At 47.9% G+C, this 15,830-nt stretch overlaps 1 protein-coding gene across 1 annotated transcript in view; it reads right to left on the bottom strand.

The window, feature by feature from the left end:
* The window catches only part of LOC138569908 (macrophage mannose receptor 1-like), a 745,141-nt gene that overhangs the window by 603,669 nt on the left and 125,642 nt on the right, over nucleotides 1-15,830 (bottom strand). The window contains exon 3 of the mRNA XM_069648337.1: nucleotides 4,784-4,957. Within this exon, the coding sequence (XP_069504438.1) occupies nucleotides 4,784-4,957 (174 nt within the window). The remainder of the gene's footprint in view (nucleotides 1-4,783; nucleotides 4,958-15,830) is intronic.

Raw genomic sequence — 15,830 nt, 5'->3', positions numbered from 1 at the left:
ATGAAGATCTATTTCATTAATTATCTGAGCCACCAATCGAAGGAGACATCTTTGCTTCTTGGAGAGGATCCATTGAGATTATTGATATGGTCCCTCTTGTTGCCTACAAATTGCAAATCTCACAAGGGGATATCAAGAAAATTGCATAATATCAATCAGTTGAAAAGATGTCACCCCCAAGCATCTTTGAGACCGATTGATGAATCAGTTGAATCAGTTGAAAATACGAAGGTGGAGAATCGTGATAAAGATGGAAATCCAAATAATTGTTAAAAAAGTGTTTATACATGTAGGTAACAAATGTTATAATGATCAGGGGATGAATCGACACAATTACAAGTAAAATAATGTATTAATAATGGTTGGCAGGTATGAAACATTTCAAAAACATAAACCTTTGTTTTATCATTTATTGACTAAGTTTCTACCCCTTCCTCTTAGGCAAATAATAAGAGCTTGCATCAAAATGATAACCTAGCCATGGAAAAATATAACTTATCATGCTTGCTTTAACCCACATCACCTGTTATAAAAACAAGCCTGATAAGTGTTATTACAGGAATAGACTTGAATTTTGATGTAATATATCTAGCCATTTATTAATGTGGCTGCAACAAAATGACAGTCTAGCCACATAATACAGCTTTTTATGCCTTCATAAATCATAAATGCCTGTTAAGCAAGCAAGCAAGCCTACAGTTTTGACTTTTATGTAGGCATGGGAAAGGCAATTTCCATGCACTGCCATAATGGAACCTGCTGGCCATAAAATGGCAACAGCTGGCACATGGCATTAACATCTCTGTATATTATAACTGTCTGGCAAATGCCTATGCAAGAACTACAGCTATTGGCTTTGCAAATGCATGTCATTAACAAAAAATGTATTGCAAGGAACATAAACAAGGACACAGTGTAAAAATCAAGTGTCTCATGGACGCTTGGTTGAGACATTTTAATTACACCAGGAGCTGGTTTACAGCTGCAAATTCACCATAACCTTACAGAAGACTGCTTAGAAATAATAAAGGCTTCCCCTTAAAAGCACAGAATAAGCTCTAAAATATCTTGGCCAAGGGAGTTTTAGATAGGGGCGCGGGTAGCGGGGGAAATTGGGCATTCAGACTATAATAGCCATGTGTGGTCAATGGGCAGATAGCAATCCAAACAATACCCAAAGCGTGTGTGTTCCCCCTCGCGTCCCATCTCTCTCCTAGATAAATTTCCCATGCCAATAGTTGTGGCTAATAGGCAGCACTTAAGGCACACCTAATTACCAAAACTTAAAAACGTTTTGCAAATCATACCCTAAGTCATGTATCGCTTTATGGTGCTACATTTTAAACTTGTGATTCCAAAGCTCTCCAGTGTCTATGTGTGAGAAGGACACCAAGCCCTGTTTTTGTCCTTTGGATCCCGGGACTTTTATTTTTTTTATTTCCATTTGAAATTTATGAAAACCACAAGTGTCAGAATTCCAAGCAAAAACCGCTCGGGATGGCTTTCTCATGCATGGCCACGTGAAACTTGAGAGATTTGTGATACCTGCCTCGTTGCCAAGTCAGGAGAGTTAAACATTGGAGCTTGGACTGCAATGTTATCAGTGGTATCCACCCTTACCTTGCCTAGAAAACCTCCCCTGCACTTAGAGCGTACCTTCACTTCACCAGCTATTTACATTGTCATACATGTACTTCTCCATGCTTTTACCTCAGGTGGCAATGCATGTGGTTAATGTTAGCTAAAGATTAGGGTTGGGGGTCAATGGATGATGAGGTAGAATATGCAGTCAAAAAGAAGATGGATACTGGGGGGTCTCCCATTGTTATGACAAGGTGAATTGTAGGAGAAGTGAATGACAGGATAAGAAAAAGTATGGAGATGTAAATGTGACTGAGTGCATGCATGGCGAAGTGAATGCAGGTGAAGTAATGACACCCATCCCCTATCAGGCAGCTCAAATCTGCTTCAAGAATGCATTTTGATTTGCCACAATCTGAAGAGCAATGGTTAGGATCGTATAGTGTGATAAACTCCTAGGCACTCTTCACCTCCAGATCCTTAGTCTCTAAAAAACGGCAAACTGAAAATAAAAGTAGTTGCTGTAACTGTTTCATTGGAAATACAAGGATGCTACTGGGTTTAATTGTCTGCTGTGGTACCCCTTCAGGTGCCTTCCCTATCCAGGTGTCCCAAAACCTGCTCACAGATCTGCTGCTGTACCCAGTTGGACGTGCCCCCCTCTACTCAGTCACATAATCTGATGCATTTGCAGCGGCGCACCATGGCAGCCTATCATTCTCCCATCAACCCCCCCCCCCACCAAACCTCCATCGGCCCTCTCTCCCACAGCTCAGACTTTCATTCCAGGGAGTCCACAAATAGCAACACCAAACAATCGCATTGAACCAAGAAAAAGAAAATCACAGTCAAACTCCATTCAAGCCCACAGTACGTATACCTTACACCAAGACTGTGGTCACAGACCACAGGCACTGCCATCCATCCATTTGCCCTAGAATGTAGCTAAGGCTATGCTATTCCAGTCTAGCAGCTCACATAGCCGTCCACACTGAAACCCCTGAAGTACCTCAACACCTCTGCCATTAGTATACAGTGACAACCTACGAAAAGAAATTTGGTCTAGCTGGCCACAAATCGAATCTTCAGCATATCATAAACCACTAACAGCACCCGCCCACTTGCCTGACCTCTGGGTTGCTTACTGGAGCCTAGCCAGCCCACTTAAGTCCTAACATGGCAAAATGGACACATGCATTTTAAAGTGAAACTCTTAGAACCTCCCACACATGGTCTGCGGTCACCGAGGGCGTTCCAACCACAAAGCGCATTGAGGCGATACACATGGGGAAAGGCCACTATATAAATGACGAATAGAATACAATACACTAAATGTGGCCACTCATGAAGCAGACACAGAGAAAGGTGTGCATAGGCTCCGAGAAACTGGGAATGGGCGCACAAAACACAGAAACACATTTGCAATAGGCTATGAAATAATCAAGGAAAAGGAAGTATTTACCTTTTGAAAGCTGCTACTCTGCAAATTTCTCAGTAAGCACAGCAATAAACCCTGGATACCCATCAACCCCAAATTGTTTGGACCTATAATTACTGAAGTTGTTCATGTAACAAAGGTCAAGTGTGAATAAGACATTGATATTTCATTGGATATAACCTATTTTTTTTAAAAACAATGTGATGGACACTAATGGTAAGATGTAAAGAATAAATTAACTCAAGAAAATGTAATGATGTTGTTCAATGGGAACCACTGGTTTAAAGTTGTTCAAAGGCAAATACAAATCAGAACATTCTTGTACCCAGAGCCCATTTATGAGTGAGCACATCTCAAGGTAGGGAATATTGCTTATAATACTCAATTGAAATCACATTACTCTACAGCTCTCATACTGCCCGTGTCAGGAGTGAGCAGTCTGAGAAAGTCTCACAAAACTGTTGGCTTTACAAGACTTCAGTGCAAGGAACAGATATGAATGAAGGGGCTGAAGGCACACTTGTTTAAGACCGTTTTATTACACCAATTGCACCGTTTACAGCTGCAATTAAGTAATCACCTCTCTGAAGACAGCATAAAATAAAAACTGGCAAGCCAACGTTTGATGCTACTGCTTGATAAAGATAGCTCAAAGAGATCCCAATAGGATGTGTTCTAGGTGGTGAGGGGCAGGTACTGGATGGACATGGCCCTCGGAATTAGTATGGCCATGGGCAGTCAATGAGTAAGTTAATAACCAAACAACACCTAAAAGCTGTGTGTCCCCCTCACATGCCTTTCAGCTGTACTCCAATGCAATCGTTTTTGCTTATAGGAAGTGCCACCAAATTGCTAAAACTAAAAATGTGATGCCGCAATAAGCAATGGCTACACTGGCTTCACCTAAGTGCCACTCTAGCCATGTAGTTTATCATACATGGCCAGTAGAAAAAGTGATGGCACACAATTGGCTAGATTTATTGCATCAAAATGCCAGTCTAGCCACAAAATAACACTTATCAAGATTGCTTTATCATCTATGCCCAGTAAAAAAAATCATCCACAGTATGAAATGGCTATACTGCATGCAACAAAATGGTAGTCTATCCATGTAATAAGATGTATCATGCTTGCTTTATCACAAATGCCAAGTACAAAAACTGATGTCAAAGAAACACATGGCTTGAATGTCTGCACCAAAATGCCAGTCTAGCCGCATAATAACACTTATCAAGCTTGCTTTACTATATATGGCTAGTAAACATTATCATGCCACAGTATGAAATGGCTAGACTGGCTGAGCCACAACTCCAGTCTATCCACACAAGAACATTTATCATGTCTGGTTTATCAAAACTGCCCACTATAAAATAATATCTACCCTTCCAGAAACCTTCTGCCCAAATCAGTGTCCCAGGCAGGTACAAACCCAACACAAGCGAACACACGTTCACGTAGCGGGGAGGCACAGTAGCAGCATCTTGAACATTCAGACATGCAGTTTCCCAGCCTGCTTACCCAATGGGCTATGTAAGTCTGGGGATGCAAAACACCCCCAGTCTTGCATGGCCCATTGGACATGCACACTGGGAAACATACCATGTTGAAGGGAATCTACATTTCCTATTGACAGTTTAATGGACGAGTATCTAGGCGGGTCACCGCCGCTATGCCCATTATGGACTAGCTGCCCCTGGCATTAGCCTATTGTATCTTGTCCTGCAAATAATGAAATGTGCATTATGTAAGAAAAGTAAGACTTACATTTCGATGGACAAAATCCATACATTTTGTCACTTTCATAATCCGCGGTGGTGGCACACCAGAAGCGGCCATCGGATCTCCCGGATGACGTACAGTCAGCGTACCAGTTTCCCTCGAACTTGAAAGGAAATACACAGGGCTGGCCATTGGAATTGCCTTGCAGAGTGAATATATCTATAAAATCAGAAAAATAAGATTAGGGTAAAGAAGCCTGATTAAATATTTCATATCAACGAATTGTATTGGTAGAACAGTGACTCGCGCACTGCCAAGAAATATGTTGGTGAAAGGACTGGAAACAATTACTGTAAATATCAGATACAATTATATTTATTCCGATTTTCTTCAGCCAATTATTTCATATAAACAGTGATGTAATCAGAAAAATATTTTCACTTTCAAGGTCTATGCGTCAATTAAAACAATGTTCATCCTGCAACACATTTAAACATTTGCACTTTAAAACGAACATACTGCATCAAAGTTTTTATACTACATAAATGTCCACTACAGAGGACAATGAGAGTGACTCCGAATTTGTGGATGGGTACCTATGTGCCAGTAGCTTGACCAGTGGTCCATTTCCTGTGTTATCTAAATTCGTGTCACATTCAGATAATTTAAAACTGCAAACACAACAGTCTAGAAAGTAACTGGGTAAAAAGGCCACGATGCACACCCTATGTGCACACGAAAGCTCATTGTCACTTGAAGTGCACCCAATCAATGCCCTACAAAAGACCATGAATACAATACCTATTATAAGGAAAGATTTTCAATAATACTATAAAAATGTATGATATTTTAAACATGTGTAGTAATTGCCCAGTATTCTGTCCTACAGGGCTTTGAGTGGGCAGGGGCAACAAGGGGCAGGCCACAACGGGCTGTTTACTTCTGTATCGAGACAGAGCCCTGCTGGGGCTGCCTACCACTGGAAATGTTCCCCACTCTTCTCCTGTCCATGGCAGATTCACCCCTCCCCTTCCAGGATATTGCTGCCTGTGCCAAAGCTGGGATGAACCTTCAATGTTTGGAAGACCTAAACCATAACAATGAGTCAATTGGATTCATTAGCACCTCAGTAATTACAGCTTTTTTTTTTTTAATGTTTTATTTTTGGCGGCAGAGGTACAAAGGCACACACAAGAGGCAACAAACTTATACAGCAGTTACATCGTAGAGCAGCACAACAATTACGATACAGCAATCCCAGCATATACAACATGGCAATACCTGAGGAGGAGCAACAGTGGGGCTTCAACCAGTCGGGTCAGAGCCCGATGGGGCAGGGGACATACCGGACACGGGGGTGTCCTTGCTGAGGTTGTTAAGGTAGGTGTTAAATTCACTTCAAATATTTCTGGGGCGAGATTGGGCGGGGAGCGTAGTCAAATAATCTTCCTCGCAATTCCGTGCCCAGGTGAGTAAGCGAAGCCACTTGTGATAGGACGGGGGAGAAGAGCATTTCCAACTCTGGAGTATACACTTTTTGGCGATCATGCAACTTATATTCAGAAATTTGGCCAGACGTCTGGAGCCCTGGGTTTTCTAGGCCCCGAACAAAACCGCCAGTGGGTCAGGGTCAACCACGGTGTCAGTTATTGCGGAAAGCGTTTTCAATATGCTATCCCAAAACCCCAACAGCTCCCTACAGGCCCAAAACATATGCAAATGGTCAGCTTCCTCCGCGCCACACTGGGGGCACAGGGTAGCCGCGGTGCGGATGAACCTCATGGTCCTATGTGGGGTGTAGTAAAGCCTGTTGAGAAGTTTGTACTGCATGGCGCGGAAGCGACAGTTGAGGGAGACCTTTTTGGTGTGTAGACACATTTCGCCCCAGGCAGCATCGGATATCTCCAGACCCAGTTCGCCCGCCCAATCGTCCCGCGCTCGGAGAACTGGGGTAGAGGCATTCTCCTGCAGGATCTTGTATAGTGAGGAGACGACGACGCAGGCGCCGCCAGAGTTGGCAATGTAAGCAATTGCCGGGTTATCTGGAGGCTCATCCGGGAATGAGGGCCATGTAGAACGAAACGCTGCCCGTAGTCTATAGTATTGGAGAGTCTCTAAGGCGGATCTGGTGTGGCCCTGTTTCCATGTTTGGGGGTCTATAAATCTACCTTCGGGGTAAAAGTCGGACAGTGCCTGATATCCCAGGGCCCCCCAGTGTTGGGCTAACACAGTGTCACGTGTGGGTTCTAGGCCAGGGAAATCCCACACCGGGAGCCATTTGTAATAAGGGGAGGATCGGAGGTTGGATCCAGCAGAAGCTTCCAGGCCCTAATGGTCGTACCGACAGGGTCAATAGGAGAGTCAGGTGTGTAACGACGATGTAATATGAGGGACATCATGTTGGTGTCGATAGCCGCAAGCCGCTCCAATTTGACATGCGGCCGTGTCGGGGAGCCGGGGTACCAGTGGGTGGCATGCTGGGCCTGGGCCGCGGTCCAGTAGAGAACCAGGTTTGGAGCCGTGAGACCCCCCTGCTTATATGGGAGCGCCATGTCCGTCCACTTCTTGCGCACTGCGCCGGAATGCCATAGGAACTGCGCACATAGTCTGTGTAGTTTGGTGAAGTATCCCTTCCCAGGCCATATAGGAACGTTACCGAAAGTGTAAAGGAGCTTAGGAAGCAGAATCATTTTGATGAGAGAGAGTCGACCCGCCATGGACAATGGGAGAGAGCGCCACCTCAACATTTTGGCCTCAGCCGACTGTGCTACGGTCCCATAATTGTCCGTCAGTAGGGTAGGTTTAGTTAAGGATATCTGCACACCTAGGTATCTGATGCCATTCGGGGACCAGCGGAGGGGGTACTCAGTGGTGGGTCGGTGGGTAGATTTGGTAAGCGGGAAGATCTCAGACTTTGAATAATTGATCGTGAAACCAGAGTACGTGCCGATGCGCGTGATATCCCTTAGTATGGGATCCAAGTTGGTTGTGTGCTCTCTGATGTACAATAGCACATCATCCGCGTATAAGGAAATTATTTCGGGGTCATCTTTCAGCCTTATTCCCTTGCGGGCGTGGCGTGCACGCACATAGTCCGCCATTGGCTCTATTACGAGTGCAAAGAGAATCGGGGAGAAGGGGCAACCCTGTCAGGTGCCCCGAAAAAGCGTGAAAGGGTCAGATGTCAGGGAATTGGCCCTTAAACATGCTACAGGGGAGGCGTATAGCAATTTGATAAACCCGATCATGTTTGGGCCAACGCCCATTGTCTCCAGCACCAAGCACATGTAGCTCCACAAGACCATGTCAAAGGCCTTCGGGCATCCAGGGTTACCGCCACAGCCTGGGCATCCTGATCTATATGGGACAAAACATTGAACAGTCTCCTGATGTTATGGGAGGTGGACCTGCCGGGGACAAAGCCTGCCTCGTGGACTAAGTGTGGCATGAGAGGCAGAAAACGGTTCGCTATGATCTTTGCAAAGATTTTGGTGTCGAGGTTCATAAGGGAAAGGGGTCGATAAGATCTGCACTCGTCTTCAGGTTTGCCAGACTTGAGCAGTACCGTGATAACAGCTTCACGCATGGAAGGAGGAAGGATGGAAACCTGGAGTGCTTCGTCCCAGACATCGAGTAGTCTGGGGGCCAGTATGGCCACGTGCTCTTGATAGAACTCGGCAGTGAGGCCGTCAGGCCCCGGCGCCTTGCCCTTCGGCAGATTTGAGATGGCTGTCACTATCTCGTCAAGTATGATCGGGGAATCCAACTGGTCGCGGGTGGCAGGGGATATTTCAGTAGTGGGAATCTGGGCAAGCAACTCTCGTATGTGTTGTCCAGTGTGTTCGGCAGGTTGGGAATACAGGCACCTATAGAACTCGGTGAACACCTCCAAAATCTGTTGATCCGCCCATTGTACATTGTCAAAATGGTCCTTGATGGAGGTGATCTGAGTTTGGCCGAACTCCCCCCTCACCAACGCTGCCAGTGTCTTTCCCAGCCTATCCCCCTCGCAGTATTTCCTGGCGGCCAGTGGTCGGCTGAAGTACCAGATTTCACGGGTGGTGAGTGCGTTAAATGCTTGCAATTCCTCGCTAATTTGGGACAGTATGGCGGGGTCAGCCCCTGTGGAGCATTGTTGCTCCAGTTGCTTCAATTTGGCTTCGGAGCGGCTAAGGGCCGCGCAAATTGTTTTCAATAACCCAGCCTCCCGTGAGATGGACATTCCCCTAATGTACACCTTAAAGGCATCCCACCGGATCGCCGCCGAAGTGCCCTGGAGAGAGTTGCGCTCAAAGAAGGATTCGATGTCAGCCAGAATTTCGGCTCTGAACACAATGTCCCTGAGGGCCTCGGATTTGAACCGCCAGGTGCTAAGTGTTGGGACGGGCATGCTTAGCTTCACCGAGAGAGTAACTGGAGCGTGGTCCGATAGAGTACGGGGGAGGTTCTGGGACCCCTCCACCCTGCCCATGGTTTCACTGGACACGAAGAACAGGTCTATTCTGGACGAACTGTCGTGTACCGACGAATAATAAGTGTACTCCCGGCCCTAGGGGTGTAATGCCCTCCAAACGTCGCGTATGTTAAGTGTCCGCATGTGGCCGTGAAGTCTACGTGCAGCACTGGATAGGGCGCGGGGGGCCGTGCCAGTTCTGTCCAGGACAGTGTCCAGAATGAGGTTCATGTCTCCCCCCCATATAGTCTGGATCCCTACATAGCCCAATAGTATATTGGTCACCACATCAAAGAACTCAGGAGAGTCGACATTGGGGCAATATGTATTGACAAGTAAGTATTCTTTGTTCACCAGGGTGCAGTGAAGTATGACGTAGCGACCCTCAGGGTCTATGTAGCTCTTATGTAGTATAAATTTGATCGATTTATGTACCATCGTGAGGACACCCCTGGATTGGGAGGAATAAGAGGTGAAGAATCTAGCGGGGCCCCATGACGGGGCCATGGTGCCCGGGATATGGGCGTTGGAGTGTGTCTCATGTAGGAGTAGTACCTTGCAGCCATGCCTGCTTGCAAAGGCCATGATCTTATGAGCCTTGGTGTGATTGCTCAATCCGCGGACGTTCCAAGACATTATGACGGCGGACATTTCAATAGCAGATATATGAACTCACAGTACACATGTCAGTGAACATCCCAGGTCCAGCAATGGTGTGTGTTCCCAAGGTCAAAGACGGGAGTGCATACGTGGTTTACCTTCGTGCGTGCCGAGGGACCTCGATTGCCTTTTTTGTGTAACGTCTCATACCCACCCTCCACCCTCACCACCAACCCAAACTTAGCAGCGTAAACAGAACCCACCCTCGACAATGCAGAGCTGGGCCCATCATTGCGAAAGTTTTGAGCTTCAAGGACCGCAACCTAATTCTCCGACCCTAACATGGCCCAGTCCGCCAAGAAGCCCAACCGGGGCTGGCCCGCAACAAGGGCATAACCAAGAGCAGTGCAATCGCAGTGGGGTGCGCTATTGCCGCGTAGTAGCACGCTGGGAACCAGCTGGTTCTGTTACAAAACAAACAGTGTTAGCGGTCATATTGTAAATGTCTCTGTTTTTCTCAATCAAGTACGGGGGTCAATTGAAGGAACATAGCGGTTCAGCAGCCCGGCAACCAGGTGTGACCATAGAAAGGTTCATGAGGCAGCTAGAGTGAATGCAATCAAGTAAGCAGAGCGAAAAACATTTGGTCCATGGCAGGAGTGAGAACAAGGCAAAAATTGAACATGCATAAGGGGGCGTTGTACCCGCGGGGATACAGAACGCAACCAGCCATGAATGCGAGCAAATAGTGGTATGAAACAAACGGAATGTGGTAATTGCGAAGAAATAGCACAGATCAACATGGAGTTCAGACATTGTTCATAGAGTCATCGAGAGGAGGTTGCAGGGGAACATGTGCCTCAATGAATTTTACTGCTTCAGACGGCACAGTGAAGAAATATAACTTGTTGTTGAACGTCAACTTCAAGCGTGCCGGGAAAAGTATGGCATAGGGAACATTTTTTTCTCTGAGGAGTTTCTTCACTCCAAGGAACTGGCGGCGCTCCTACTGGATACCAGTTGAAAAGTCGGGAAAAATTCTGATCACTTGCGAGTCCATACGTAGCTCGCCCTTTTCCCGAGCGAGGCGGAGAATTAGGTTGCGGTCCTTGAAGCTCAAAACTTTCGCAATGATGGGCCTCGGGAAGTCTCCAGGCTTGGGCCGCGGCGAGAGCGCCCGGTGTGCCCTTTCAATGGTGAAGAAGGGTGACATGTCTGGATCGCCCAGTAGTTCCTTCAAAAGATTTTCGACCGCCGGTTCCAGTCTGCCCCTCAGCGCATTCTCCGGGACACCAATGATGCGTATATTATTTCTGCGCGACCTAGATTCAAGGTCATCACACTTGGCCTTGACAGCCTTCATGTCCGCAACCAGGGTAGACACGGTGCCCTGGAGCGTGGCTATGTTGTCTTCGTTGGTTCCAATTCTGTTCTCCGCCTCCATGATTCTCGACCCCTGCTGGTCCAGTTTGGCTCTGAGCGATGCCACGCTGGCATTGATGTCATCGAGCTTTTCGTGGAAAGCTGCAAAGTTTCTAGCCATGGATTCCATGATTGAGGTGAGGTCCGGGGTGGGTGCCTCAGCAGGGAGCACATCGGACACCTGGTCATCCGCCGTGCGGGCCGAGTCGGACCTCGGGGCGGGCTTGGCGAATTTGTCCATGGCCCCGGCTTTATTAGTGTTCCTGGATCTGTTGGACATCGTAGCAGACGATTTTAGGGCGTCGAGTGCTCAGAGTGGGGACCAGTGCGAGCGTGTTAAGGAGGCGCGCCGCAAGCTCCGCAGTCGGGGAAGCACGGATCAGTGGGGCAGGGCGCCAGGCCACAATTGCACATATGGAACGTAGGTGGAGGCGGCAGGGTCCGCGGCATCAAAATGGTGCGGAGCAGCCGCTATGACGCTCTGATGGAGGGCCAGTGTCGGGCCGGCATCCGAGTAGGCGCAGCAAGAGGGACAGTAGAGGCAATGTTCAGTGGAATTGCAGGGCCCAGCCAGGGCCGCACCAGAACAGACATGAGCGGTCGACAGGCGCTGTAGTGCAGGGAGAAGGCAGGCTCTATGTCGAATGTCCGAGCGTGGATCAAGGCCCACTAGGAGGGGGCACATGTAGTGTCCTGCAAACGGAGGCCGGCCCGGGTGCAGGGCAGCGATGGCGGGTATGGGCGCTCCATGGGGCACGCAGCACGGACAAAAGGCTCCAGTCGGGGGTGGCAGATGGCGGTTGGGCGCAAGGATAATGTCGAATGCTGCGCACAGCGGCGCCTGACCTGGGGCCCTGTCAGCGAAGGGATGAATCTGCAGTTCTCCGGCGGGCTCACAGTCGAGCGAGGCCGGTCCAAGTATGGTGCTGAGGGCCGCACCGGACGCACCCGCCGGAGGGTCCGTGCGCGGGCCAGCGAGGCGGTCTCGGGTATGGCGCGGGCAGGCCGGAGCAGAGCAGTGGGGGCCCAACCCAGGCCGCAGCACAGGCCAGCGGGGTGCCTCCCGACCCGCGGCGCTCAATGCGGGTCGCAGGCAGTGCGAGGCGGACACCCCACAGGGCCCGGGGGATTGGGCGGGCAGCAGCAGCGAGACAGCCAGGCCAAGGAGAATGTTGCGGCGGCCAGCCGCGCGCCACCGCAGCCCCGATGGCGTCGCACACGCCGAACTCCGGCTCCGGGGGTCCGATCATAGCCCAGATTGCAGTGGCACGTAGCCCTAGTTGTGGAGGGCACAGGGGATCAGGAATCCAGGTGTAGGGAAGAAGCAGACCGCAGATGTCGTCGGATATGCCGCGACAACACACGGAGCTAACAAGCTAGGCAGCCATCTTGACGGCTGCTCAACAGCGCCCCCCCTAATCACAGCTTTGAGTGCTGCTAAAAAGAGACGCTTTGTTAAGTTAAAAAATATGTTCAATCTAAGAAAAAGTTTCCCCTTCTTGAGAAGCAAATTGTAGACTATGGGCATTCATTACGAGATTGGGGGTAGCCTTGCTGGTTTTACCGGCAAGGCTATCCCCAAACTCGCATCCGGCTCTGGCACCCGAGAAAGGGGAATCACTGGGTCATTCCGACCGTGGCGGACCCGGTAATTCCACTAGCACGGGCGCCGGAGCCGGTACGTCCCCATTCCCATTTGAGCCCCCATAGGGCTCTATGGGAATGGGGAGGATGGTAGCAGCGATACCGTTTAAAACGGTACCGTTGCTACCATCATGTTCTGCTCACGGGTGCCGGTTTGGCCTCCCGGTCAGACCAGGTGGCTGCAAGGGCAGAGCAGAAGTCCTAGTATGGCGGTACGCCATTGTTGCCTTACCACCATACTCCTAATGAGGCCCTATATGTCTGATTATTGATGGGGGGTGGCTGGAAGAGAGGGAGTGGGTCTATAGTTCTGTTTTGCTGGAGAGATCTGTGTCTGCGTGTTAAACACAGATCACTGCAGCAGGCATGGTAACCCCCTTAGGCATTTTAGGGGTATGGGAAATTGTGACCTGTGCTGTACACTCAGATCTATCTTAGAAGTAGTTGAACTTGCACTGATCGTTTTAAAATGTTTTTAACATTGACTTTTCTAATTTCTGATTAATTATAATTGACACACCTGTATCCATATATTTTTCTACCTTTCATGAAAGGCACGAAACTCTCCTGCTCTTTCAGGCCACCCCTTTATTTGCATATGCTGAACCTCTTTTTAAGGTTCCTTAGTTACTTGTAATTCTCCCTGTGGGGAGCGCCAGAGCCCCAAATGGTAAAGCAGATTCAGGCAGAAACAACGCGGTTGTGTTGGAAAACGCTGCAGTTTTTCTTTCCTGAGAAACTTGGAAAGAAAAACCGCAGCGTTTTCCAACACAATAACGTTGTATTTATGTTTGGGGTTCGCTTCAAAAGCGACCGCAAACATAAATACAACATTTTTAAAGCTGCGGTTTTATTTCTAAGTTTTCCGGGCTCCTCCAGCCCGGAAAACTTAGAAAAAAAACCGCAGCTAGTGCTTATTTTTTTAAAAAAAATAAATAGCACTTACCGAGATTCAGCTGCAGCTTTCCTGCTCTGGTCTCCGGTCCCCGTCCTCCGCCTACAGCACTAATGAAGGGAAAGCCACCCAGCGGTAGCCTTTGTTTACTACAGCTGGCTGGCTTTTCCTTCATTAGTGTCGCAAAAGCAAAAGCCAGCACAGGAGGGCCTCCATTTCACAAAATGGATGCGCCCATGTGCTTGCTTTTGCGAATTTTGAGCTTGAATAGCTCAAAATTTTACATAGGAAGTTTTAAAACGGAGAATGCTAGTATTTTTTTTTATGTTGCCTATCTATTTTTTAAATAAAAATGTTTACTAGACCATCCCTTTAACGGTTGGCACTCATGATTCTTTTCTTTCTTTCTTTCTTTCAGTTTTTGAGGGATAGCAGCCAGTGGCACAGCTCCTTTTGGGAGCATTTGAATTCCTTCTTTGCTGGCAGCCTTTTGAGAGTTTAAAATATCCCTTCAAAGCGAGAGGCAGTGGAGTCGTCCAAACTTCCAGGGTAGCATGGCAAGATGGAGTGCGTTTTCCCTTGAAGTTCTGTGAGGAGCTCTTCCAGCTTGATTATCTTCCTTGTTTTATTAGTGGTCCGTTATTCTGTTTACAAATGAAGTCTTGTTGAGTGTGGTGAACACAGCAGTCAGGTAGTCACCCCAGGGTGGAGTGGGGGCACGGTTGATAACACAAAGGTCTGCTTATATTGTAATACTCCAGTTCTGTTATAATGTAACTCTATATCATAATCAGAAATTTCCAAAAAGCGATTAAAAGAAAATAAAGAAAATATGGACATTGATTCTAAAAGTGAGATTGGGCCTCATTCCGAGTATGGCGGTAAGGGATAGCGGCCACCGCTAACGAGAGCGGTGGCGGTAATCCCTTACCGCCATACTCCGAGTTCCCTTTGCGCCATGGAGGTATTAACACCTGCTTTTAGCAGGTGTTAAAAACCATGGCGCTAAGGGACCTTGATGTTAATTACGCCACCGTAATTTACGGTGGCGTAATTAACACCTTCCCCACTCCCATTATGCCCTATGGGGCAAGAATGGGAATGGGGAAGGGTAAATGGGGATTGGGGAATTACCGCCCCGCCAACCTTGGAATGGGGCGGTAATTCCGCCATCCACCAAGGCGCTGCCGGTCCGGGTACGGCGTCAACCAAGGCGTTAATAGCGCCATTGGTTAGCGCCGTACTCGGAATGAGGTCTTGATTTGAAACTCACGACTTTGGCAGTAACGCCGGCGGTAATACCGCCGGCGGTATTAGCCCTACCGCTAATAGCACCGGATCACAAGTTTGGAGGTAATGTTAATCCCCATTCCCCATTCAGCCCATTCAGGAATGCTCCATTCCCCATTGGGCTCAATGGGGAATTTTCACGCTCTTACCGCTGGCGGATTTCCCGCTGGCGGTAATAGCGTGAATTTTCGGTGGATTTCCCCCCAGCTCAGAGCTGGGGCAAAATCTGCCGAAGTCCTGATTTGGCGGACCCTTAAATCCGGCGGTAATAGCGCTACCGCCAGATTTAAGGGTTACCACCAAAGTCGTGATCAGGCCCACTATCTTTAAGGACTCTAAGACAATTTGAAACTCACCATTTCATAAAACAGAAGGGCGATACTCTGGATAATTCGTTTTTGCTGATATCAAATCTAGCAGATAATATAATGATCATGTACTTTATGAGATCCGAGCATACTAATTGACAGGGAGCAAGGCTCATGTGAGAAGGTTGCAGCCCATGATCTCCCACCCTCCTATCACAAGAAACATCCCAGCATCTATAAAGGCAGCACAGAGAGCTGAAAACAAATTACCCTTGTAAAGATGACACCTTCTATTTCAACAGGAGAATCCAATCTAGCATGATGGTAAGAGGGTCCCTGTTGCCTCACCACATAAAAAAAAGGGTGCCACCCGGGGAAGGGCCTTGGGTGGCTGGAACTATATATGGAATGTATATGATATATGATATGATATATCATGTGGCATTTATAACGTGCCTGTACACAAGTATTTCTAGGTGC

Source organism: Ambystoma mexicanum, chromosome 2q (assembly GCF_040938575.1).
Source record: "Ambystoma mexicanum isolate Mex_15411 chromosome 2q, UKY_AmexF1_1, whole genome shotgun sequence".
Lineage (NCBI taxonomy): Eukaryota > Metazoa > Chordata > Amphibia > Caudata > Ambystomatidae > Ambystoma > Ambystoma mexicanum.
Note: the sequence above shows the minus strand (reverse complement) of the source record. Positions and strands in the feature narration are given on the sequence as shown.